Source organism: Phragmites australis, chromosome 7 (assembly GCF_958298935.1).
Source record: "Phragmites australis chromosome 7, lpPhrAust1.1, whole genome shotgun sequence".
Lineage (NCBI taxonomy): Eukaryota > Viridiplantae > Streptophyta > Magnoliopsida > Poales > Poaceae > Phragmites > Phragmites australis.
The window spans coordinates 14,728,762-14,756,187 of record NC_084927.1 but is presented as its reverse complement, the minus strand read 5'-3'; the positions used below and the strand labels follow the sequence as shown (position 1 = coordinate 14,756,187).

Sequence of the window (27,426 nt, the reverse complement as noted above, 5' to 3'; positions counted from 1 at the left end):
CAGTCTTAATTTGCTCCCCTAATGGAGTCAATGTGAATTTGTGACAGACTGCTAAATAGTAAATATACCTCTCTCATGAATAAGATCAGTACAAATAAAACTGCCACACACACCCTGCACAATATATACATGCTTCTCTTATAATTTGTTCCAATCAAGAGAGGACGACCCTCACATGGAAGAAATGGAGATGACTGCCCTTTCCCTTGGCACTGGAACTACTGCTGAGCACTCCAAATCCATCAGAGGCAGCGGATGCAAACCGAAACCACCAGTGCGGTTCCATGACAAGTTGTCGGATCAGTTGAAAGTAGAGACAGATCATGAGGGCAATGACAACAGTAGCGGTCATGCAAGGAAGAAGCTGCGGCTTAGCGAAGATCAGTTAACAGTGCTCGAAACCGTCTATGAGGAGCAAACCAATCTTGATCCAGTAAGTTCATGTTATAGTATTACTGAGAATTTGGATGCATGAAAACTCTTGTGTTCCTAGCTTAAGAGAATCATACTCGTAACTAAAATTAGGCTCAGAAGCAAGGGCTGGCAGAGAAGCTGGATTTAAAACCGCGCCAAGTAGAAGTCTGGTTTCAGAACAGAAGGGCCCGGTACCCGCATTTATTTCTCTGTTCATCAGGAAATCAAATTGTGCCTTTTCTGATGGGTGCTATAATTTGTCCAAATTTCAGGAGCAAGCAGAAGAAGATGACGGAAGATTGCGAGAACCTGAAGAAGAGGGCCGAAGTGCTGATCAAGGAGAACAAGAAACTGAAGAGGAAGCTGCTAGAACTGACGAGTGTTTCCCAGCCTGACCTGAAATTGCCTGACAGCACTCACAGTGGTTCAAGTCTAGTTCCCATGTGCTCATCTTGCAACAAGGTCTTCACAGGCCGGCTAAGTCGCAAGAAACTTTGAACTACATGGATCTAGATTACTTTTTTGCAGGTCTGAAGTGCTGGACTAGAATAACTTTTCTCCAGTAGCATAAATGCTTACTTCTCCACAAGAAGCTGCAGGTCACAAATCTGAATCCCAAAAGAAGTTCCCAGAGAGATAATCCTACTTAATGTTAAATAAATAACTGGACAAAACATCTTGAAGAAAAAGAAAATTGTAACATTGATCCTTTGAGCAATGTAAATGATGGGACACAGGTTCATCTGGAGTACTTGTACACTTCAGATATCACTATTTTCTTATTGAAAATTGAAATGTTTGCAAAGTACTGTCGCCCTACATTTAGTTTGAGGGGATTTTAGTACAACAAATGATCACAAATGCATTGTCAAACATTGTTATGCAAATATTTCTGTATTTTCCGACAGTATAGTGTCACTCTCGATATATATGTCCATACGAAGTTCAGAATTCAGACGTCAAGGCTGCTTTCTCTCGTAGGAAGAAGCGCAAATACAGAAGCCCATTGCATGCATGGAAGGAATTGTTCCAAATGTGTCGTTGCAGAAACTCCAAATTTATACATAACCATAGGCTGTACAAGTTGCACGTAGAGCCATTATGCTCTGCGGAGCAGATCTAGATCTTCCTCTGGGTTTCATTTGTCTCTTCGTAGCTAGTTCTAGGATAACAAGAAATTTTTCCTCAATTTCCAGTGATTTTTTTAGGAGATCGGCGGGGGCTTAATGCCCACCTGATATGCGCGTGCCTAGGTTTGAGCCTGGGTGTGCGGCCTCGGCTCTACAAACTGAGCTGAGCTCGGTTTCTCAGTGAATTTTTTTTTATATCCACAAAATTAATTTACATATATGTAGCCAACTGGAAACAAAGCTAACCCTGTTATACCCTCAAAATTATTGATCAGACAGCCTGTCTTATAATGAATATCTACAGAAGTCATCTATTTAAATTATGTGACAAAAACTCTACCCAAAAAATAGGACATCTAAACTCTTGGCTGTAGAAGAGAAAAAAATTCTCCACCTATCAAGCTGGGTACCTTGTTTTGATTCTTGACTGACCAACGCATAATCAGCCCCTTTATGGAATATAGACATTAGTCCATAATATTGTAGGAATTTGATTGCATCGCACAAATTCCTGTATTTCAAATAACTTGTTCCACAATCTTAATAAAAATGAGATTCAACTTAGCAGCAACTAGGTAATTTTTCATTAAGAAGAAATAAACATGTCACGACATATGCTACACCGAAGTGCGTAGTCGTGGGAGACGGAGGCTTTGGCCGATAGCCTTGCCGGCTTGGTGCCATGGTCGCAGAGGAGGAACAACACAGGGGAAGGGCGCTGGGTCGATGAGAACCAATAGATGGAAGTAGAGAGATAGAGAGTCAGGAATAGATTGATAATTCTCTGATTGTATTAACTGATTGTTAGTCTATACTCATATAAAATGCATGAGTTATGACAGATCATATCGATCTCTATCGTCCACCTGAGTTGATCAAATAGTCACCGTGCAAAGTTGTACTCCGTTCCTTCTCCTAAAATACATTTAATCTCCTATTATTTACCTTCTATACCTAGACGTCCAATATTTGCCTTCCATACATTCCAAAAAATACATTCAATCTCCTAATATTTACCTTTCATACCTAGACATCTAATATTTCTCTTCCATACATTTGTTGTCGGGTTTCCCTAGAGGATGCGCCGCTTCCCACACTTCGTCTACAACGTCGGGTTTCTCCAGAGGGTGTGCCGCCTCCTGTACTTTGCCTATAGTGTTAGATTTCTAGAGAAGGTGCGCCACTGCCCGCACATCGCCTCCACCACCAACTACTATGGAGGTTGCCTCTGTCGCGCTATCTTTACACCAAGGTACTAAGCTAGAATTATTTTCATTCCCTCACAAAATCGGTCACCATCTTGATCTTCCTTAAAGCATTACTACGGACGGCCAACTCTGGACGATACGGTCCCCACCACCCTACTATCCAGGTACTCGTCATTTCCTCCCTCCTAAAATTACATGATCATATTGTGAATTTCATATATACAAATCTCTTTTTTATTATACTATATTTTTTTACTTTTTCGGATTACTATATCCTGGATTGATTCCACATGTGTGAAACACATGTGCAGTTGCTAGTCCTCTATAAATAGGATTCTTAACAGGTCATGGAGAGTCCATGACTGAAACCCATTCTATCTCTTAGTTGAACTCTATATCTAACTCAATTTATCTCTTACCAAACTTTTCTAAACCGAATTATCTCTTACCTATCGTACCTCAACCGAATCTATCTCTAGCCAAACTTATCTCTATCTCAACCGAATCTCAACAATCTTAAACAACAACTATATCTCTAGCTGTCCTACTACGAGTCCCACATGATAAAACATCCAAATTTAAATTGAAGATGTGGAACCTAGGTAGATGGTACATTGCTCAGTGTTGGCCTGTAACTGTCAAAACTAAGCAGGACACGATAATACTTCTGTGGTTGCAAATATTGACAAGTGCTAGACGAGACTAGTTGAACACCTGCGCATTTTGCAGGTTTTAGCATGTCGTATTTTCTAACAGTATAAATCGTTATCTATAAACAAAGAGGATGCCACACAATCATTATTGTACCTTTTTAATGTAAAAATAAAATTAAACTGAAGCTTAATCCAGTGAGGGTGTCTTTTTTGTGTTTTGTATTTTGCATATATATTTTATTGTACTTTTAAGGCTTGCTTGCATAGGGGATTGAGACTGAAACCATTAGTAAAAAATTAACAGCAACCCACTCTTCCAACATGACCTTAGCAATTTGCTAACATGTATAGTTAGAAAAGAAAGGTCCATAAACTGTATTTGAGACCATCTTATATTAACTAATTGGAGGCTCCTTCGAAAGCTCCTTGGTAATCTTTAGAAGACGTATGCTTAAAAAAAAGGAAGAAATTCTGAAAATTCTCAAAAAAAAAAAAAACAAAATACCTAACCTTGATTTGTGTGTTTAGTTAAAGGTCCCATCTATACACTACGTGAAAAACGGATATAGGAGACACAGTTTAGTGACAGGTCATTACGCGACCTGTCACTTATATCACCTCAGGTCGCGCCCATTTATAGACCCGTCACTGATACCAAATAACAGGTGACAGGTCATAATATTACCGGTCACTAATAACATAAGTGACGGGTAATAACTAAACCGTCACTTATGATTTGGTCATAGGTGACGGGTAACCCTGCAACAGTAATAAGTGACGGGTCATGTTATGACAGGTAATCCTACAACAGTAATATGACCCGTCACTTATAACTTGGCAAAGGTGACGGGTCTTCCTGAGTCAATTATAAGTGACGGGTTATAATTCAACCGGTCACTTATGACTCTTAATAGGTGACGGGTAACCTTATCACCCATTACCTATTACTCAACTCTGTTTTAAGAGCTGGACAGCCACTGTGTGGTTGAACAGTTACTACACAGTGCCGCCCGCACAGTAGCTGGCGATTTTCATCGGCTCCTCTAGTATTATCTAATATCTTGTATATTTGAAGTTTGAATTGGTGCTCGGTCTTTGAAGGTTCGCATCTCCCCCCTTTCCTCCTCATTTCCTCTCTTCTAAACCCTAATTGGTAGATTTGTGGTGCTTTGAGTTGTAATTGACTAATTTGCATGTTTATCCAAAATCTTAGAATAAGTGAGTTGTATTTATGTTAGATTTGATATTAAATTTGCCTAATGTACCGCGAGATGTCATAGATCTAGTGTATTTGTAGGGAATTTTTAATCGCGTGCTTAACCACAAAATTAAGGTCATTGTTAATGACGAATGAATGTTTTAACATTATTTGTAGATGACGGACAAAAGTTGGATGTACCTCAAGACCCGGACTTGTTCGGAGTACCTGAGCGGGGGTGAAGCATTTCATGAGTGCTGCCTCGGTGGATTTGAAAGATCGTTGTAAAACGATAATGTGTTGTCCGTGTCGCGACTGCAGGAATGAAAAGAAGTTCCTGAAACCAGACAATATCCATGCACACTTGGTCATGCGTGGATTTAAAGAGAATTATACATGTTGGAACAAACATGATGAAGAAGGCCTTAACAAGGAAGAGATGGATCGGGCCCTCCATGCCGATAGTGTGGATCAAGGACTTACACCCGGTGAAATGGATCATGATCTCAGGGATGAGGACATATTAGGTTTGAATGAAAAGGATCACGAGGATTTTGTGGAGAATGTGGACCAGATGGTGTGGGACGTCGAGCGACACGACGAGCATGACAATAGTGAGTTTGCTAAATTCTAGGAATTTGTCAGGATTCCAAGACGGCCCTTTATCCCAACTATAAGGAGAAGTACACGTAGATATTTGAGAACATAAAGCTTCTACAGCTGAAGGCAACTCATGGTTGGACTGACAAGAGTTTCGAAGCATTGCTGGATCTGCTAAGGGACATGCTACCGGAGGGGAACTTGGTGCCTGAGGGCGTCTACGACGCGAAGAAGATAATTTGTCCTTTAGGACTGAAAATAGAAAAAATACATGCATGTTAGCAGGATCGTATCTTATTTCATGGAGAGTATGCAGAGCTGGATCAATGCCCCGTGTGTGGAACCCATCAATATAAGCGTAGAAATGACGGTGGTGATAGGGACGAGGGCAAGAAAAGTAAAGGTGGTCCTAGGAAGGTGGTGTGGTATTTTCCTGTAATTCCCCATCTGAACCGTCTGTTTGCCAACAGAAAGGATGCTCAATTGGTGCGTTGGAATAAGGAGGGTCGTAAGAACGATGCAATGATATGCTACTCGGCAGATTCCGCTCAGTGGGGAATAGTTGATTCCACATTTGGTTGGCTCGCCGAAGAATTGAGAAATATTAGGTTTGCTATGAGCACAGATGGCATGAATCCATTCGGTAACATGAGTACCTCACATAGGACCTAGCCTATTGTATTGTCGATCTACAACCTTCCACCCTGGCTTTGTACCAAGTGTTAATACATTATGTTGTCAATCTTGATATCAGGACCGAAACAATCTAGCAACGATATAGATGTGTACCTTAGGCCTTTAGTTGATGATCTTAAGAAACTCTGGTCGGAAGATGTTGAGGTTTGGGATCAGTACAAGCAAGAGTACTTTACCTTGCACGCCATGTTGTTCGTTACCATCAATGATCTGCCAGCACTTCGTAACTTGTCAGGTCAGAGCAAAAGAAAAGGTGAAGCTTGCCCCCATTGCTTAGATGACACATGCAGTTTGAGGTTGAATTACTCAAAGAAAACAATGTACATGCGGCATCGACGTTTCCTTCCCAGGAAGCACCCGTACCAAAACATGGACAAGCTGTTCGATGACACAAGGCAGAAAGCGTTACCTCTGATGCATTTCAGTGGGGAAGATGTCCACAATCAGGTTAAGAATATCAATGTTGTCCTTGGCAAGAGAAATCAATCCTCTAATGATGATGAACAGTTAGGAATATGGAACAAGAAATCAATACTATTCAAGCTAGAGTATTGGGAAAATTAGATGTTAGCCACTCTATCGACAACATGCATGTAAAGAAGAATATCTGCAAGAGTCTGATCGGTACATTGCTCCAAATGAAGGGAAAAGGAAAGGATCATGAGAACGCACGAGCTAACCTTGAAGAAATGGGCTTAAGGCTGGAGCTCCATGCACAAGATACGGACAAAGGAAAACACCTACCCCCAATAGCTATCACTCTCTCCAGGAAGGAGAAAAAAGAATTCTGTGAGTTCTTGCACAATGTGAAAGTTCCCTCCAGTTACTTTTCTAACATCACAAGACTTGTCAGGGTGAAAGAGCTAAAAATGAATTTCGCTATGATGAAGTCCTATGATTGCCATGTGATGATGATGTCACTACTTGTAGTAGCTATTAGGAACATCCTCCCAATAAAGGTTTGCGAGGCTATCCTGAGCATGTGCTTTTTCTTCAATGCAATTGAACAAAAGGTGCTCGATCCAGACTCATTGGAGGAGATAGAAAAAAGACACATTGAGACTCTATGTATTCTTGAGGTGTATTTCCCACCATCCTTTTTCGATATCATGATACATCTCACTACTCACCTTGTGAAGGAGATACACTACCTTGGCCCCGTGTTCCTGCATCACAGTTTCCATACGAGAGATATATGGGCGTTCTCAAGTCGTACCTAAGGAATCGAGCCTTTCCTGAGGGATGCATCATGCAGGGTTACGCAACGGAGGAGGCATTGGAGTGGTCTGTTAATTACATTGACCCAAATAACCCAATTGGCATGCCTAAGTCTTTCCATGAGGGGAGGCTCACAGGTGTGGGAGTTCTGGGGAAGATGGCAATAACTCCTGATCTGAAGGCTTACGACCAAGCTCATTTCCTTGTGCTGCAACAAATGAGCGAAGTGTGCCCATATGTCGATGAGCACAAACAGATGCTGCTTGAAGAGAATCCAGGGCAGACCGAAGCTTGGGTTGTGAGGCAACATATGCGAAGGTTCACGACTTGGTTTCGAGATCGAATCAGACAATCGAGTACTCCTACAAGTGCTCTGATAAAAAAACTGGCATCGAGCTCTATATACACAATTATAACATATCAAGGGTACGATATAAATGGATACACATTTTACACGGTTGCCCAAGATGAGAAGAGCTTATACCAGAACAGTGGTGTCCGTATAGATGATTATGACAACGACATGCAGAGGGGCACATACTACGGTCAAATAGAGGAGATCTGGGTGCTGAACTACTTGGGATTGAAGGTAGCCCTGTTTCGATGTCAAATTTGAATTTTAAGTCTCAAGTTATTTGAATTTATAATATTAATGTCAAATTTGAATTTGAAATATTAATATCAAAATTTGATGGGTCATACTCATAGGTGACGGGTGACATTTGTCACCCGTCACCTATGAGTTATGCCCATGTGGCCGAGTCGAAGTAAAAGGTGATAGGTGACATTTGTTACCCGTCACCTATGACTTATATGTACATATACCCTAGCTCTTCCCCGCGCGTGCGCACTCTCATGTTGGCTAAGTTTTTGGTTTTGCGAGCTAGGGTTCGCCGCCGCCGTGACCATCGTTGTCCCCAGTCTTCTCCTCCCCGCGCCTCCCCGACTTCGAGCTCTCCTCCGCGGTGGCCTCCTCCTCCCCGGCCACGTCCTCCCCGGTCTTCAACTCCCAGACGCGCCGGCGTCCTCCTCCCTGGCCTCTGTCATGTCCCAAAATCCGTAATGGCGTGTTTAATATTAAACATGAGTCATTAGCTTCAAGTTCGAATTTGAAACGCTTTCGATCGCCAGATTGAAATTTGAATTGTGAATTTGTGATCAGATACTTCTAAGGATTTTAGTCATGACATAAAAATTTTGTAGATTTTCGGAGCACAATAGCACCTCAATTTGGATTAATGAGGGAGAAAAGAAAATGAGGGAGAAAATTGAATTAGAAGCAAATTCGGGATTGATCACTTGCATGTGGGCCTATTTGAGTGGAAAAGATCTCTCTATCTCACTCAAAAGGGGCAGCCACCTCTCTCTCTCCCTCCCACTCCCTACATGCTCTCTTTCTCTTGTTGGCCAGCCACCCCACAGGAGCTCACTCCCTCTCCCCTCTCTCTCTAGCTCCCTCCCTTTCCCCCTTGGTTCCCGCCTCTACAAGTGAAACCGAGGTACGTATGTGGTACCTACGCGACCACACGTTCAAGAGCTACTCATCCATCCAATCCTTTTTCGTTTTTCTGAAGGATTCAAGCCGGTGTTGATCTCTTTCGGTGTTTAGGTTGAAGTGTTTGGAGCACCGGAGTTCTTCTTTGTCCTGGACTTTTTGTTTCTTCCCGAAGGTCACAAAGCGGGGCAAAAGCATCCTTGATGAGTCCTTTATGCTTCCCATGGCATGAACGCGCATTTGGATGATCGATTTTGGTTTGGATCGATTTTTGTGAAATCAATCCGTTCTTGAGCATTAGGAGTGAATTATGGATTTGGTTGAGATTTGATTTAGGAATTGAGTTGCTAGGTGGTTAGTTAAGTTCTAGACTCTCTAAACTTTCTCAAACATATTCCCCTTTGGAGTGAAAAAGATCGCAAATCAATTTGGCAAAGTTTCCCCTCAAATAGGAGTAGTTCTGAAAAGTCTGAAACCTCCAAAAAAATTATCCAGAGGTTCCGCAGTTTGTAACCTCCGCGAAAAAGTGCGGATAGTCTGCCAAAATGCGGAGGTTCCGCATAAAAGTGCCGAGGGTCCGTAGTTACTATTCATCAGGCGCGTTGAGGATTGTAAAATTTATATTTAATTCATCCCAACTCCAAACGACGTGAGACAAGTTGCGTTAGCTTTGTATGAGTGTGAACTAAGTGTTAAAAATGTTGCAACTCCAGAAAATATTTTTGAGAATTAGTGAGTTAATTAAATGTGTTTTGTCTTGTTTAGGTCACGGTTAGTTGTTGCCATGTCCTAAAATTATAAAACCACTTTTGTTAGTCTTGTATTAACATGCTATACACATTAAAAATACTATGAGCCATGAGATGAGTGTTTGAATTCCGTTGGTTAATGAAATACACGCTGAGGTTTAATGAGTCATTGAAATGGTTTCAATCTTTAACATTTCATAATTAATTGAATCTAAACCCCTTATATAGTGTACGACCATGTTTAGGTAGAGTGTGTCTAGTGTTCAAGTTGAATCATCAACGAATCGGCGAAAACACATTTTCTGTCAATGTCCAGAGTGTCCAGAAGGTCCGCATAAATGCGGAAGGTCCAGAGAATCCCTAAGTTGCACAATGTCCAGCTGTTTCGCATAATTTTACGGATAGTCCGCATATGTCTGGAGGTTCCACACTTTCAGCAACTTTTCAAATTGGATTAAATCCCAATTTTGTTCTAGCTCGTATGTTTGCACTTGTAACATGTTTTGCGCATCTTATGGCATGCATTGTTGCATTTCATCCATACTTATGGCATTCCACGTGTTATTCTTTTTAGAGAACGCCGATCTGATGATTCCGATGAGTGAGGGCGATCCGGAGGCACCCCACCTTTCTGATCCAGGGCAGCAAGGCAACAATCTATCATATTGCACATTTGTCGTATTGAATGAAGTCTAAATATTAATAAATTATGCTTATGTATAGGTTTGCATGTATAGGAAGTCAATGTTGGGTTTTGATGGGTAGATCCTATGTTGAATTGCATTGTCTCTAATTTGATGTATTGATGATCCATATCCTTGTAGCCAGGGTTTAATCATGCTAAGGTCTAACTTAAAAGTGACGTGAGATGCTTAGCAATGCATAGGTCCTCGGTAGAAGTCGAGCGGTGGAACGTCCCATCGTTCGCGATCTATAGGTTAATTACCTTCACAATGATTACAATGTTGGGTCGATGATGTTGGTTGGTGAGTGGTGAGTATGAGACGAGATTTGGGCGGTGTTAGGGGTGTCATCTGCCTCGGTGGAAAGTTCAGGGGGAAGGTCAGGAGAGGAAACCTGAGCACCATAGACCGCTTGCATCGTTTAAAGTCGTCCATCGGTACTGTTGGCTTTAGCACTTACTTTACTCACCACATGTTGATCTAATGGTAAGGCGAGCTGAATACCTTCGCAGATGTGGCTTCGTGGGGCCTGAACAACGACGGTGTGAGCGGGCGAGCTTGTAAGCGGTACTAGTTTGCTCCGGGAGTAGTTCTAGTACTGCCATGCCGAGCGTTGCAGGTCGCACACGATTGGGGCTGGTTGGGAAAGGTTGTCACGAGTACCCCCTTGTGTGCACTTTAGCGGGTGGCACAAGCCGTATGGTTCTCGTGTCGTGTGGGTCCATGAGTATCCCCCTACAGGGTGTATAAACATTTCGAAATGCCGCGCTCTCGGTCATGAGCATGCTATTGTTTCATCCGTATCGGTCATAGAGTTCTCGCTTGTGGATTATGGTTGTGGTATGTTGGGAGTGGATGTTAGTGGTCGAGATGGTTGGCAAGTTGGGTCGAGGTGGTTATGATTTCGTTACAGTTATGCTTACTTACTTTTTAGATGTATTTATGTTCAGTTGAGTATTGCAGGGTAGAAGTACTTATTGTTGGTTAAGTTCGGGTGCTCACACATATATGTCTAGGTTGCTTACCGCATATATGTTTCACTTAACCTTGTGGCCTGATCTTGCTACCAGCTCAATGCATAATCCTTGGAATCGGGATATTATACTACCTATATTGTGTAAGTCTTGCGAGTACCTTCGTACTCAGGGTGCTACCGTTAAGTTGATGCAGGTACTACTCAGGATGGAGAGGAAGAGGCAGTGTTTGGCTACTGGGTGCCTGCCGATCAGGGTGGCGGGCAGGAGTAGCACATTCTACTCCGAACTCGGTGCTTTTGGTGTGGAGCCTAAGGGCATGTGGCTCCATACCCTTTTGTTGTATGGTTTTCTTCCGCTGCGTAGTTGTTGTTTCCTTTTGATGTAAATTGTGGAAACAGCTGCATGTTTAAAGACTTGTAATATAAATGTTTAATTACCTGCGCTTTATTAAACTATGTTGTGATGCATATGTTGGAAGGCATGTGTTCCGATTCTTGGGCACAAAACACGTGCCAGGACTGCCGGAGTGGTATTTTGATTAATCGTCGAGGTTGTGATTATGTTAATGATCCGCCTGATGATTAGTTCGAATACTGTTTGGTCTGGTCCTCACAGCCTCCCCCTCCCTGGCCACCTCCTCTCCGACGCGCTGACCTCCTCCTCCCCAGCCACCTCCTCCCCAGCCATCTCCTCCCCGCTCAGTGAGTTTTCCTCTTCTGCGATGATGCTCTGTGGTGATGCTCTTTACAATGATGCTCTGTGATGATTCTCTCTTCTGTGATGATGCTCTGTGATGGTGCTCTCTTCTGTGAGTTGTTTTTAGAGTACTGCTATGTGATTATGTAGTTGAACTAAAATTGAGCTCATTATCTAAGCACAATAGCATTTAGCCCTGAGTGGTTGCTCTGGACATGTGTTGGTGATACATTTTGAGTTTTTTTTGGAGTGTTGCTCTGTGATGATGTAGTTGAACTAAAATTGGGCTCAGATATAGGCTTGTGATGATGCTCTATCAGTTTTGTTTTCGATATATGCTACTGTCAGTTTTGTCTTGGCTAAGTATGCTTAGTTATGGGCCCTCTGTTGGATCATAGCAGCATTGTCCAGACACTCTTTTGATTTTTATCCAAGCTCTGTTTGTTAGTTGAGAACTTAGGTAATAGCTCAATTGTGATGAGTTCAACAGAACAATTAGGGGGCAGGACATTTAATGTCTTGGGGCCAATTGTTATACATAGTCTGGGAGTAATTTCGTATATGTTTCATACCTACTGTTAGATCTTTGAGCAATTTCATATATGTTTCATATGTTGTTTCCATGTCATGTGTAAATAATATACTAAACTTGATTTCCGATTTGAGCAGTATGGTTGTGAGCACTATATTACTCGATGATGAATTGTTGATATGAGATTGGGCATGTCATGCTAAGTACAATAGTTTTGGCCTGATTACTCTTAAGGTTTTAGTTAGCTTTGGCAGCTCCTCGAGATGAACTGGTAGTGTTCACTTGTTGTGTGTCTATGCACCTAGAAATCATGTTGAGTTTATTCTCCCGTGAGCTTCCATGATGTTTTATCTCTAGAGAGCTATGTTCAGGATTTGGAAAGTAGTTGAGAACTTAGATGCATGCCTAGTCGATGATATGTCTATGTAATAGCTAGGGAGCAGGAACTCTGAGTCCTGGGGCCAGCTATAGTGTTCTGAGAGCAATTCATTTGCAATATCAACCTGCTGCTCAATCATTGTTTTAGACATTAGCCTTGATTCCTTTTCTTTCCTCTATTGAGAACAGAATATACTACACTTGATTTCCATGGGGCAGAAGAAGACTGTCACCCCTGAGAAACCAAAAGCACAGAGGACGCTAGCACTAGAGGGCCCCCTGGCACAAGATGGGGCGGATAGGAGCCCAAGCCTGCACCCGGCGTCCTCCTCCGGCAGCAGCGAAAGCCAGTATCACAGCCCGAGCCCTAACCCATCACCGAATCGGGAGAGCCGACGTTGGGCAATTGACGAAGAATACAATCCCGCCGAAGAGGTATTGATGCGAGCGAGTCAATACATTTTATACTTGTTGAATGGAGGAATGTTCTTTGTTTATGTCAACTCCACTTTTTCTCTCTAGATGGCGGCAGCGCAGTCTCCAAGCTAGACGGCTGGTAGTGTTGCACGAGCCCGAAAGCCAAGGACACAAACACAGTGGCCGACGGATAATGTTACCATCTCGAGAATCGATGCTGACAGGCTGCCTACGGATGAAAAGGCCTTGGGCTCATTTCTCGGGAGAGGGTGCCGATAACGACTAAGTTCGATGACCTCAGTGACGAAGTGAAGAGGGACTTGTTCAATAATGTCATCATGGAGTATCTGGAGTACCCTAGAAACATGAGCGAGCGTCAAATGCCGCGGTCAATGCAGCAATGAAAGCGATTATGAAACTTTACCCAAGCTTTAAGAGCAAGCTTATGAATCGGTATTTAGCAAAAGGGGTGGCACCCTTCGAGAGATACAAGCACTTGAAACTGGAAGATTGGGATGCTTTTGTGCAGATGAAAGGCTCAGAGCAGTTCAAGAAGGAGAGTGAGAAGAAGAAGCAGCTTTGGGCTAAGAACAAGCATGACCACAGGACCGGCGCAGCAGGGTACGCTGGGAAAATGATGAAATGGCACGCAGAGGACAAGAAATTAGCTAGAGAAGGCCGCGAGAATCCTTGGAATCAATTCCCGGGACGATCGTGATCATATTTGCGTGCAAGGGGTGAGCAGTCCGATAGCGGAAAAATCACATTCAGAAATAGTGAAACCCAGACAGTGGCAGAAAAAGTCAAAGAAAAGGAAGCCGAAGCAAGCCAAGGTTCTTTCACCGGGGTCAGGGAACGTGATGTTCTCACAGCAGCGCTGGGAAACCCGGAGCACCCAGGTTGAGTACAAGGTGTATCAAGTTCCCAGGGCTGGAAATATGGCTTCCTCGAAGACATCAGGATGTACAAGAAGAGGAAGAGGTCGGGTGCAGTGTACGTGGATGCATTAACATGGGACATCACCCAGAAAGTTTACTCAAGCATCATGGGTCAGCTTGCAGCAAATGGAATACAGATTTCCATGCCACAAGATTTTAGCCTCAGAGCTGCAGGGAAGAATAGCTGCGCCTCCATGGAGGTCGAGCAACAAGTAGCTACTGCCAAGACTGAGCCGGATACAATTGACCTGTTGGAAGGGCCCACGCCCTGCAGCCTTGTAATCAGGCATGGCGGGTATCACATCGAGGTTGCAATGGGCCAGGTGCTTCTAGGCGTCCGTATCTTACATACAGTCCTGATATGTGCAGGCTATGCCGTGGTTACGGTGGATATGGTACATAGCAATGCCACCGATCACGTGTTGGAGGTCCCCCCCCCCTAATGAGGAAGTCATAACTCTCGGTGAAGCTATTCATCAAAGGATGCAGTGGAAGAGGGGCGACATCGTGGTCTCCAGTGCATCTCAGTCTGGACGAGCTCCAAGTGCACCACCGTCGCACCGCTCACTTCCTGAGAAGGCAGCTTAACTGCCTTCGCCTCCGCCAGAAAAACTGGCTTCACCACATTCTCCTCCGCATCCGGTAGCCTCGCTTCCAGACCCAATACCGTCTCCTCTAGAGGGCCCAAAAAAGAAGAAGGAAAAGGAGGTCAAGAAGAAAGGCTCTAAGAAGCCCTTGCCGGAGATGTCGAAGGCCATTGTACCGGCGAAGTAAAAGTCCATTGTACCGGTGAAGAAGTCCATGAACATTGCTCCAGTGTGGACTCAGGCCAACATGAAATTCAAATATGGGAAGCCCTTGATGACAGTAGATGAGCTAGCAAGGGCGGGAAAAGCATGTATCGACCTGCATAATTACTATGTACAGGCTTGTAGAGACAGCAATGATCAATCCATAGTCGTACAGTATAAACAACAACACTTCTTATGTGATAAAGACGGCTACTTCATTGTGGGTTTCAATGACTTATACGACCTGTTCAACCTTGATAGCCGGGACGTATCATTACTATGGGTCTTCACATTGTAAGTCCCTTGATACTGGATATTCATTAATAAATACCATTAAGTTTTGAATCTAACTGTGTTCTTATACTGTAGACACTTGATGAAAGAAACAATGAAGAACAAGGATCATGTCGCATTTCTTGACCCTGAGGCCATTACAATATCGGTCATCCAACTTCATCCCGACTACGCTGTGAATCATGTGGCCAGGGCAATGCAACAATACTCAAAAGTGAAGTACCTAATGGGCGCCCACAACACTGGTGGCCATTGGATCTTACTTAACATTTGCCTTGAGCGGGACATTGTGTTCTACGTCGACTCGTCAAGACCAACATCTGCAAAAGGCAAACTTAGATCGCGTGATTACAGCGTTGTAAAACAACTCCTCGACACGTAAGTTCTACCTGTCTTAGTTCACATATTAAACTTTTCTAACATTCAAAGGCTCCATAATGGATCCCTCTTTATGCAGGGCTTTTGACAAGTACCTTCGAGCTCAACCAGACTACGACGCGAAAGCCAGCCGCAGGCTGACACACAAGACCGGGTACAAGGTAAGTGCTACCAAATAGATTACCAAATATTCTCTGTTGCTGTTTTTTTCTATTCATCTAATAGTAAAGTTTCTTTTCAATAGTGCCACCAACAACCACCGGGCAACACCTGCGGATTCTATACTGCGTGGAACATGCTCCTCACGCTCCGAGCAAAGAATATCAAATCCCCCGATGTAAGTTCAATACAAGATTGTTTGTAACTAATTTCGGTAATTAGTTTAGTTCCATGATAACGTTGGTTACAGGTTAAATTATGCAGAAATACAAGTGTATGTTTCTCGACGCAGGTGCACTCCCGGATATTCGATGACGGATCACTAAGTTCATGGTGTCTGAAGTCATCAGCCTATAGGGCGAGTTCCACTATAGAAGCCCTAGGTTGTGAAGTCTTATATAATTATAAGTTAATCGGAACTTTGTAACATTTGTGATTCTGTAATGAATTCATTTGAACTTTGTAATATTTGTAATTCTGTGATGAAGCGAGTTCTTATACAAGTGTGTTTGTTGATATGTATTTGGATGCGTTGCTATTGTTTGAAGGGAGAAGACGCCTGCCAAATCCTGGCTACGTTCCAGGATGCAACCAGGAAACAGCTCATTCCTACGGGACAAGAGACACATAAGTGACGAGTAAACTGCCTACCCGTCACTTGTGAAAGCTATAAGTGACGAGTAACCTAGTTCATAGGTAAAAGCCTTATGTATTTCTCCAGTTCATGGGTGAAAGCTATAAGTGATGGGTAACCTAGTTACCCGTCACTTATTAGATGATATAAGTAACGGGTGAAGAGGTCACCCGTCACCTATATGTTTCTCTCCAGTACATGGGTGAAAGCTATAAGTGACGGGTAGGTTACCCGTCACTTATTATACGATATAAGTGACGGGTTAAGAGGTCACCCGTCACTTCTATATTTCTCCCCAGCACATGGGAGATGTTCATAGGTGACGGGTAACCGTTATTACCTATCATTTTTTTTTATCATTGGTGACAGTTGCATACCCGTCACTAATGACTCATCATCAGTGATACGTTTGGAGTGACGGTTACTGTACCGTCACCGTGTCTATTTTTCACGTAGTGATAGCACACCTGGTTGTTTTAGGAGCCAACACTCAAATTTCTAACCAAACAAAATTAAGATCATAGACTCAGATTAGATCTAACTTGGTAGTAGTGAAAATTCGGGCATTTTCAAGGACTCCAACACCCAAATTTTGATTTACACTAAGATTATATGAAAATTAAAACAAAAAGTGATTGCAACTCCAATAAAAAATTACTATAACTTCAATATAAACTAACAGTAAACTAAAATTTAGATGTTGGGTTGCCAAAAACGTATGAATTTTTCTTGCCTCATATAACCATAATCCCGAAAGCACAAATCTTGTCATAAATCCGAGACACCAAAAACCGGGTGAGGATGGACAAGAAAATGTCCGGTTTGGATAGAGCAATAGAGTTAAAAAAAAATCTAACCGATGGATCTTGCACTGTAATATGTAATCGTATACGGGATGGAGACATGCATCGGTGAGAGACAAGAAATAGAATAGAACTTTGCATAAGAGTCCTAATCGAGGAGAACACATCTGTGCACAGGAACAGCTTGCTACGAAACAACTAGGAAAATGAGTCCTCACGTGAGCCGCATAGGCAACCTCAAGCCTGACACATCTCCTTCTCATAATCAGATAATAATTGAGCCCTAAACTAATCCGGGTTCAATTATACATTTATGCAAATCTGCATGTTTACCTGGTCACACCAACAGTGTCCAATGCCCACGCGATTCCCTCTGAAAAAGAACTACTATACCTACTTACGCTCTTCTCTCTTCCTCATAATCCTATACACATGAGCATAATCTTAGATCCTAGACTAGCAAATCAATTCGACTTCTATCCGTCAAACGAAATTGGAAGGGAACCTTCAGGGGAACTGTTAGATCTGTTACTGGTCGTTGCTTCAAAAGGAGAAAATGAAGTGACATGCTGTACTTCGAAGGCTACTGTCATGAAAATCTTCATCAAACATGAATGAATGTTTAGCAATGCTTGATGTTGCTCGATCAACCTTCGATCATTCGTTTTGTTAGCATGCTTCATTTAGCCTATGGCTCAAACGATATAATAATTGACGGTTGTGCGCATCTTAAGATGTGGAGATCTCGATATGCTTGTGTATTCTATTACTAAAATAACATGACGAAGTGATTGATCTGTCCTATCCAGCTCTAGAAGGAAAAGGCGGCAACACCTGGTAAGCTTTTTCGTAAACGAAAAACTCGGTAAACTTGAAGAATCGTAGGCTGGTGAGAGCGAACAGGGTCAGAGAGGTGAATAGGCCTGTGGCGTAAGGTCCAGCCACGGAGTCGCCATGGGTGACGTGATGACCGGCTTGCATAAATGTTTTTGCACAAAACTTTCGTATGTATAGCAGGGTTCAACCAGATGATAAGATGCATCCGAAACGAACACGTGAAGACCCTCCCAAAACTCAGGTAGTTTCGTAAGAACAAAATTGTTTTATTTGGTCGAGCATGTGTGAATAAAGTTGAACATCGAAACTAATGATCATGTCCAATCCATTCATCGTATCTAAAAAAATTTAAATACGTACTGCACAAACTTCTACTGTTAATGTTTTAAAAAATTATTATCCCGTGCAGACGAACGGTCCATGGGCTAGCATGAAAAACAGGAGCAACAAAGTGAGCAGCACACTGCCTGGTAGGGCCACAACATAGAGCATACGTGCACTGAGAACCAACCATGGCCCCACATGTCATCATCTTCGACTTGCTCCAGGCCCAATGTCAGTTGGTTTCCATGGCTCCAGGTGTGACAGTCAGCTATCAATCGGATCCACCGCCCGGGCGCTGGTCAGCTCCCCATCCTCGCCGCCCACGTTCCTCGTCACTTCGCCACCGCACTTCCCCGTTCTCCCTCCCGCACCTGCTCTCTCTGGCCGGGTAGGACCGTTCGTTCATGTAGCAGGGCCGCCCCTTGGGGGATGCGGGCCCATCGCAGCCTCGCCACGAGCACCACTGCCCATGCCTAGTTTATCTATTACGATGAATTACTTGACGTCCAGCACACAATTATCATGTTGTGGAGTATTTCTTAGCTTATATTAATTATGTGTCAGGTGTAGTACTGCTACAATAGGTTCGTCGATGATGACAACGAATTCAAAGGAAGATTGACGACTCATTTTACTATGATAAGGAAAAACAATAATACAAATGGCTTAGAGAAAGAACCAGAAGTCTCGTATATATAGATTAAAAAATATAGCTGTTGTAAATATAGTTGTTGAAAATATAGCTGTTAAAAATATTTTTTATTTATAGGATATTAATAAAATATAATTGAGTGGAATTTAGAAGTGTAATTTAGAGAATCGGTTGGATCGTATAGAGCAATAGAAAATGAATCTTTTAAAGATGTTTTTAATATAAATATATAAAGAGTGAGATTTAAAGAATCAACTGAAGTTGCTCTTACTTTCTCTCCTGGCTTCTTGCCGTTCGCGGTGACAGTTGCAGATTCGCTCTTCTTGCTGGACGATGACTGATTACCCAGTGCAACCATCATCCATGGGTTGCATCGGAATGGTGTGGTATGGAGATGGAATAGGTGTGTGCGGCTTCCGTTCTCTTCTTGGTTAGGATCAAGGTATGTTTAGTTATTTTTTGTTTAGCTTATTGTGCTGTGGACCTTACATGACACCTGATAGTCATATGTAGAGTACTCTAATTGTGGATTGCATGTGCATCTTTCATGATAACAACATTTACATAACTATGTATGGCTTTCCTCTTTCGAATCATATTAACAATGTTCCGGATGTGGGGGATGGGGGGGGGGGGAGGAAGACCATGAAAGCTAGCCATTGTTACTCGAATTGATAACAGATAACCTAAATACGAATAATAAAAGCATACACTACTATAAATATGTCACATGGCCTCCCTACTGATAACAGATAACCTAAATACGAATAATAAAAGCATACACTACTATAAATATGTCACATGGCCTTCCTATTGATAACAGATAACCTAAATACAAATAATAAAAGCATACACTACTATAAAAACTAATTTTTAAAATACCTAGATTTCATTTTTACAAACGGTTCATATGACAAACCATTTAAATACTCAGCTGCGTCTCCGTGTGGATATGAACCATCTGTTTTCATAGGCGGTTCACATAAGTAACCGTCTGTGGAAATGGGCGGTTCACATTAGAGCCTGTGGAAATATCTCCATAAATAGTATCTGTCTGTGGGGAGCTCGATTCAGACCGAGCTCACTGTTGTTCGAACAGTATAGCTCAAGAGGCGGCCGCGAAATTTGAAAACAAAGGTGGAAGGTTTTGTTTTTGAATTCTTTAAAGGAGACATCTAAGGTAAGAGTATCTCATCTCAAGGTAGTATCTTTTTAAGTATAGATTTAGATTTATGGCTTATTTAGGGTTTGAATATGTTCTAGAGTGCTCATGTTTCTAGCCATTTAGATTCTTAAATTAGCTAAAATTTGTGGCAATGTTGATTTCATTGTGTAGATTCACATGATTCTAGCATTATATTTCAAAAATATAGCTTTAATTTGATTTTTTAAGCCTTTAGGAGGTTTTATCATGAATGGGGATTTTTTTTATCTAGATCTGGATCTAGATGTAGAGGAGAGAGAGTAATGAATCCACATTGTTTTGAGCCATAAATTTGCGCCAATGTAGATTCAATTGCATAGACATATTACAATCATAACATGCCCAATTTTTTCTATATTTAAAAAAAATCTTTTTAATTATGATTTTATTATTAATTTATTTATTTATGTATCTAATTTTGTGGTTGAAGTTAAAGATGGACAAAGTATGGATGTACGATGCGCCAAGATATGGAGAAATTTACATCAAAGGACTTTCTGTTTTTATTGAAGCTGCCGAGAAGGGCGCTTTAACTAAGAAGACAAAGGAAATATATTGTTTATGTTCTGACTATAAGAACTAAAAATTATGGGTCAAATCAAGCATAATCAAATCACACTTGATCTTGAGAGGTTTTTGTCGAGGATTACACATGTTGGTACAATCACAGCGAACAACGTACAAGCGAACCAAATGACGACATCGTTGCTGATCAAGTGGATGGTGATGATGAGAGAGTCGAAGGTCACATTGATGTTATGGTGGATGATGATACTGATTTCGATTTGGAGGAAATGTTGCGCCATACAGAACCGCATGTTTTAAGGGACACGAGAGGTTTAGATAATTTTGAGGCATTACAGAAGGCATCGAAGGGACTTTTGTATAAGGAATCGAAGGGTTATGATAAGGAGTTTACGGTGTTGCATTTGGTGCTTGAACTTCTAAGGTTGAAGGCCAGCAATGGATGGTCCAACAAGAGTTTCTCGGATCTGTTGAGTCTCTTGGCAAATATGCTTCCGAAGCCTAACTCCTTGCCCACCATCACTTATCAGGCGAAGAAGCTTATCTGCCCATTGTCATTGGATGTTAAAAAAAATACACGCGTGTCCGAACCACTGTATCCTTTACCGTAAAGAGTACGAAGCCATAGATAGATGCCCAGTATGCAATGCGAGTCGGTACAAGTGGAATGATGATTGTGAGAACGAAGATGCTTCCGCCAACGCGAAGAAGACAAAGAGTAATGCTGGTCATGACAAAGAAGACAATTCTTCCGATGCGAAGAAGAAGAGAAAAAGTCCTGCCATACTGATGTGGTACCTACCAGTGATCTCCCACTTGCAGCATTTGTACTCGAACCCTAGGGACTCTTATGCGTTGGCATTTCGATAAGTGCAAGAAGGATGGAACTAAGCTTTGACACCCCGCTGATGCTAGCCAATGGAGAAAGTTTGATGCCATGTATCCAGATTTTGCTGAAGAACCAAGAAATGTAAGGTTCGCGTTGAGTACCAATGGAATGAATCCTTTCGATGACATGAGCACCTCACATAGCACTTGGCCAGTGGTCCTGGCCATCTACAACCTTCCTCCATGGCTATACATGAAGCGGAAGTACCTTATGCTGTCCATTCTTATCTAAGGACCGAAACAACCTGTCAATGATATAGATGTGTTTCTGAAACCACTGATGGAAGATATGGAGAAACTATGGAATGATGGGGTCCGGGTGTGGGATGAGTTCCGACGACAGTACTTCATGCTGAAAGCCATGATTTTCATTACCATCAATGATTATTCCGCCCTTTTTTCCCTATCGAGACAGGCTAAAGGGAAGCAAGGATGTATAGAGTGTTTGGATGAAATCACATTTGTGTACCTTCCGGACTCACAGAAGGTAGTGTACACACGATACTGACAGTATTTACTCAAAACTCACAGATACTGCAAGATGAAGATACATTTTGACAACACAATTGAGCAAGGTACTGGCCCAAAACCTCGCAGTGGGGCACTAGTGTTTGAAATGGTCAGGAGCATCAAGGTTGTTTTTGGGAAGCCGCTGAATGGTAAAAAGAGGAAGAAAAGTGAGACACCGATCGGCATGCTGTGGAAGAAGATGCTGATTTTCTTTAAGTATTTGCCCTACTGGAAGGACTTGGATGTTCACCACTGCATCGATGTCATGCACGTTAAGAAGAATGTGTGTGATAGCATCCTTGGCCTCTTACTGGACATACCGGGCAAGATAAAGGATGGATTCAAGTCACGTAAGGACTTGGTGCATTTTGGAATCAGGCCAGAGCTACACCCCAAAAATAGACCAACTGGGAAATATTATCTTCCCCCGGCTAGCTACTCTCTGACACCTAAGGAGAAAAATGCATTATGCAAGTGCTTACGTAGTGTGAGAGTCCCGACTGTTTACTCATCCAACATCAAGAAACTAGTCTCGATGAAAGATTTAAAACTAATCGGCATGAATTCTCACGATTGTCATGTGATGATGATGCAGATGCTCCCTATTGCAATTAGGGGTATCAAGCTAGGATACATAAATGTGGTCATCACACGGTTGTGTCACTTCTTTAACGCAATTGCTCAAAAGGTGATCGATGCTGAAACACTGGGTGCTCTATATAGTTACTTGGTAGAGACTCTATGCCAACTTGAGATGTGCCTCCCTCCATCCTTTTTCGATGTCATGGTACACCTCTTGCTTCACATCATGAATGAGATAATTGCATTGGGCCCTGTATTCTTACATCAGATGTATGTATTTGAGTGGTACATGGGCATTCTCAAGGGCTATGTATGGAATCGTACTCACCCAGAGGGTTCCATGATCGAGGGCTATAGTACTGAGGAAGTCATTGAGTGTTGCATTGATTACATTAAAGATGCTAAACTGATTGATGTACCTGTATCTCGACATGAGGGGAGGTTGTCTGGGAGAGGGACCAATGGAAAGAAAAGATTCATCGATCATGATTACAAAATAGTGGAAGAAGCACATTTCACCATCTTGCAACAGCTCCAGATAGTGGCATCGTACGTCGAGCAACACCAGAATGAGCTTCACACCGAAAATCAAGGCCACTCACATGATTGGATTATGAAAGAGCACAAGCGTCGCTTCACCACATGGTTCAAGAACCAAAACCTTCCAGATGGTGAATCCGTAGATAAAAAAAAAGTGAAAATATTGTCTTGTGACCCATGAAGTTTAGTTATGTCATGGCAAGTGTATGATATTAATAGGTACACGTTTTATACCAAAGCAAAGGACAAGAAGAGCATGGTCCAAAATAGTGGCGTTCGGATAAAAACCTATGAAACAGCATGGGAGAAAAAGATCACCTACTATGGGTTCATAGATGAAATCTGGGAACTCAACTATGGAGTGAATCTGTATATCCCTGTCTTTTGGTGCAAATGGGTCAAACACCCAAATGGCGTGGTGGTGGACAACTATGGGTTCACAACTTTCGACCTCAGCATTGTAGGCCACAAAGATGACCCGTGGGTACTCGTTGATCATGTCGCACAAGTTTTCTATATAAATGACCCCACGAATGAAAAGAAACACATAGTTGTCGATGGAAAACAAAGAATTGTGAGAGTTGAGAATGTGGAGAATGAGGAATAATACAATCAGTTTGACGACGTGCTGCCTTTCGGAGATCCTGAAAAAGATCAAACTTGTAGAAGCAACCTTCGATAGATCTGTGATGCCCCACATGCGCCTTGATGGAGTAGGAAAAACAGTTCAAGGCAAATAGTGTCATGCTAAGTAACTTAGTTTCCAGTGTGATTTTCATGTCATGCAATTTCTTTTCCAATGTGACATACATGTTATGTAACTTAATACCGAGGGCATGTATGGAGTACTAAAATGCTTTAATTAATATACGGGATTGTATTAAGGATATGTATTAAATATATGCATCTAAATAATTTTACCTGGGAAAAAATAAAAAAAACATATTTAAAACGATTTTCACGTGAACCGCCTGCCGAAATTATTTCTACAGATGGTTGGCTTAAGAAACCGCTTGTAGAAATAATTTCCACAGGCGGTTGGCTTAATGAACCGCCTATAGAAATGCATTCTATATATATAGTAGCGCGAGGCCCCCGAAACCATAGTCCCATTGACGAACACATCGCCACGCGCCCACGCCGTCTGGCTGCCTCATTTCGCCGCCGCGCCCTTTCGTCCTCCGTTTCACCGTAGAGCCCTCTACCTCCAGCCACTGTTCCACCACCGTCCGCCACCGCCAACGCCGTCCCGGAGTGCGCTGCGCCCCTTCTGACGTCGAACCCTAGTCCTCCTCCGAGCGGCGTGCTCTCTCCCTCCGGACTCCATTCCGCCACCACCGCCCACGCAGACGCCGACGATGACGCCATCTCGGAGTCCGCTGCTGACGCCGTCCTAGAGTTCGACGCCGACGGCCAATGAGGAGTGGGGTAGCCCCGCGATGCCGCCACCCTCGATGAGGAGGGCCACCCTGCGCCGCCGACGCCCCCCACGAAAGAGGAGCCGACCTGCGCCGCTGCCGCCCCTGAGGGGGAGCCGCTCACGCCGCCGTCCCCGTCACGCCTAGTCCGGCGTCCCTCCTTTGGTCCTTGCATTCAACTCACAGCCGACACGCCGTCCACCTCGTCGCACAGGCACACTGTCCACCTCGCCGCCGTGGTCAGTAGCCATCCCCTCCTCTCTCTGTATATACCCGTGGTCCTTCTTCTGTGTGTGATGTCCGGCCATCGTGCCACCGTGGTCACTGTGAACGTGGCTGCCATCGCCATTTCTCGGCCGAGAGCCGTTTTGTGCATCGAAGTTGTGTGGTTCTTCCTAGAAAACAAAGCAACGACAGGCAGCAAGGGACATGATTTTGGCGTGCCTACATGAAATTGAATCAGTCCCATTTTCCTGAAAAACGAACCTGTGTGGTTTTTTAGTATACTTTCACTTCCATCCCTGAATTTGGTTTCATTATCTATCCAGGCATATGCTTAGAATTAACAGTATATCAGTGATAGTCCAGTTTCAGTACACTAGCCACTAGGTTGTTCAGATGCAGTATATGAGTAATAGTTTAGTTTCAGTACACTTCGAAACTACATTATATGAGTGAGTAAATGTTCATTTCATGTTTGGCAATCCCACTTTGAACTGATTGATTAAATACACCTTTCCCCCCTGAAAAATGAACCTGGATGATTTAGTTTTAGTATCATTTACTTCCATGCATGAATGTAGTTTCAGTATCTACACTTGGAACTGAAAATATTTGAGTGATACAGTTTCAGTGCACTAGGTTGTTCATATAGCTAACAAAATGGTAAAACAAACATGCAAATGAAATTAGGAGCTAAAACTTCTGGAAGAATTACGGGCAACAGCAATATCCTGAGTTGCATCAAGGTTGAGAGGTATGGTGTGCTCTTGTTCTTACAGTAGTTTGAAAAGATTGTGAGAGTGATCCTTGGATCCTCTTTTGCCTGACAAACATAACTAGTTCAATGCTCGTGCTGTGCATTTCTATGGATAAAGAAATCTATATCACTTGTACCTTTCTTATAACTCAAAATTGTTCTGGTGTTGACCTCTTTCCTAGCTGACGCTTTGAGGATGCTTATTTTTATTGGGCACTTTTAACTAAATAATAATAAGGCATCATGGCCAATTATGGTTCTTCTCGTCCAGTTTTTTGTGATCGTGACTCTAAGAGCTATATTCATGTTTACATTTCAGTTATCCTAGTTAACATTTTAATCTTGCTTGACAAGGCCACTTTGGAACTTAAGGTTTACTTTTTCTCTTGAAAAATCATTCTGTGTGTGCCAGTTTCAGTTTTATTCTTTGAACAAGGTTGTCCCAGTACTATTCGGACTTTCAGGGTACATTTTGAAGTGAAATATAATAGAATTCCTTGTTCAGGATACATTCTGAGTTCTAGTGTCAATCTTTTCTCGTCTATGCGTGGACCTGAAAGTAATTTTTAGTCAGTTTCAGCCTTTCTGTGTATAATGGCATACAGTTTTGGAGAATATCAGGTCATACATTAAGCAAAGTTTCGACTAGTGACATCAATGTCAATGGCGATTCCTGTGATTCAGAAGAATGGATACATGACATTGCCATGTTCGAAGGCCACGTTGAGTTATGCTTGCCTAATTTTTTATGTTCAACTTATTAAGTAAAGCTTTTGAGTCGCACTGACAAATCATTTGCTAATTTCTAATGCCATTTAGCATGTATATTGTTTTTCTCCCATCATGAATATTGCATTAGAGGCACCGACCAACTGTCCAAAAAAAGCTACAGTTACTGAAAGCTATAATTTCACATAATATGTTAACCAAGTAGAAATTTTAAGCTTTACAGAAAGAAAATCTATGGCTAAACGCTTGCTGTCAATAGATAAGGTGAATTTTTCACATAAGTGATGGCATCAAATGCTGCTGATGCTTTTTTCAGACATACCAGGAGATATGCTACTCATCTAGCATTGCAATTTGATCTTTATTGCATCTTAATTTCTTTTCTTTCCTCTAAAATAATATACCATATGAAAAGTTTAAAACGCATACCTTGATTCATTTTCTTTCCTCTAAAATAATATTACTCATTGCAATTTGATCTTTACTGCATCTTGCTTCACAATGGCATATTGGAACGAGAAATTTCATTGACGAACTATTACATACTTGTCAGTTTTTTCTAGGTAACAATAATCCAGTGGTCGAGTAAGTACCAAGGGGCAGAAGAGGATAGTTACCCTAAAAAACCAGAAGGAAGCAGGAGGTCGGATAGGAGCCCAAGCCCACTCGCAATAGAGGGTGCCCCGGTATAGAGGACACTCACAATAGAGGCCTCTCTGGCAGAGGTAGCTCGCAATAGAGGGCGCCCCGGTTCAGAGGACGCTCGCAATAGAGGCCTCCCCGACACAGAGGCTGCTCCCAATAGAGCTCGTCCTGGCACAAGACGGGGTGGATGCAAGAAGGAGGTCGGATAGGAGCCCAGCCCGCACCAGCCATCCACCTCCAATAGCAGCGAAAGCTCGGGCTCGTATCATAGCCCGAGTCCTGTTCGTGCGAGCAGGAGAGCCGACACCGGGAAAGTGACAACGACTACGATCCCGCCGAAGAGGTATTTAGCTGAGTCAATGCATTTTATACTTCTTAATTAAATGGATGAATAGTTTTTGTTTATGTCAACTCTCCTTTTTTTCTCTCTAGATGGTGAGGGTGCAAAGATCTTCGCGTCGATCATCTGCACCACAACCTTCCGCGCCAAAACCTTCCGCTCCCTCTGTGCTCGAAACTTCGGGTCCCTCTAAGGGTACGCTGAAACGAAGA

General features: G+C 42.5%; 1 protein-coding gene across 1 annotated transcript; it reads left to right on the top strand.

Annotated features, from left to right (window-relative positions):
- The first annotated feature begins 175 nt into the window (after positions 1 to 175).
- On the top strand, positions 176 to 11,784 carry LOC133925408 (homeobox-leucine zipper protein HOX15-like). The gene is made up of 5 exons (XM_062371344.1): positions 176 to 433; positions 526 to 605; positions 687 to 876; positions 2,621 to 2,796; positions 11,637 to 11,784. The coding sequence occupies exons 1-5, from the start codon at positions 176 to 178 to the stop codon at positions 11,782 to 11,784; spliced, it is 852 nt and encodes a 283-aa protein (XP_062227328.1).
- Positions 11,785 to 27,426: the final 15,642 nt, after the last annotated feature.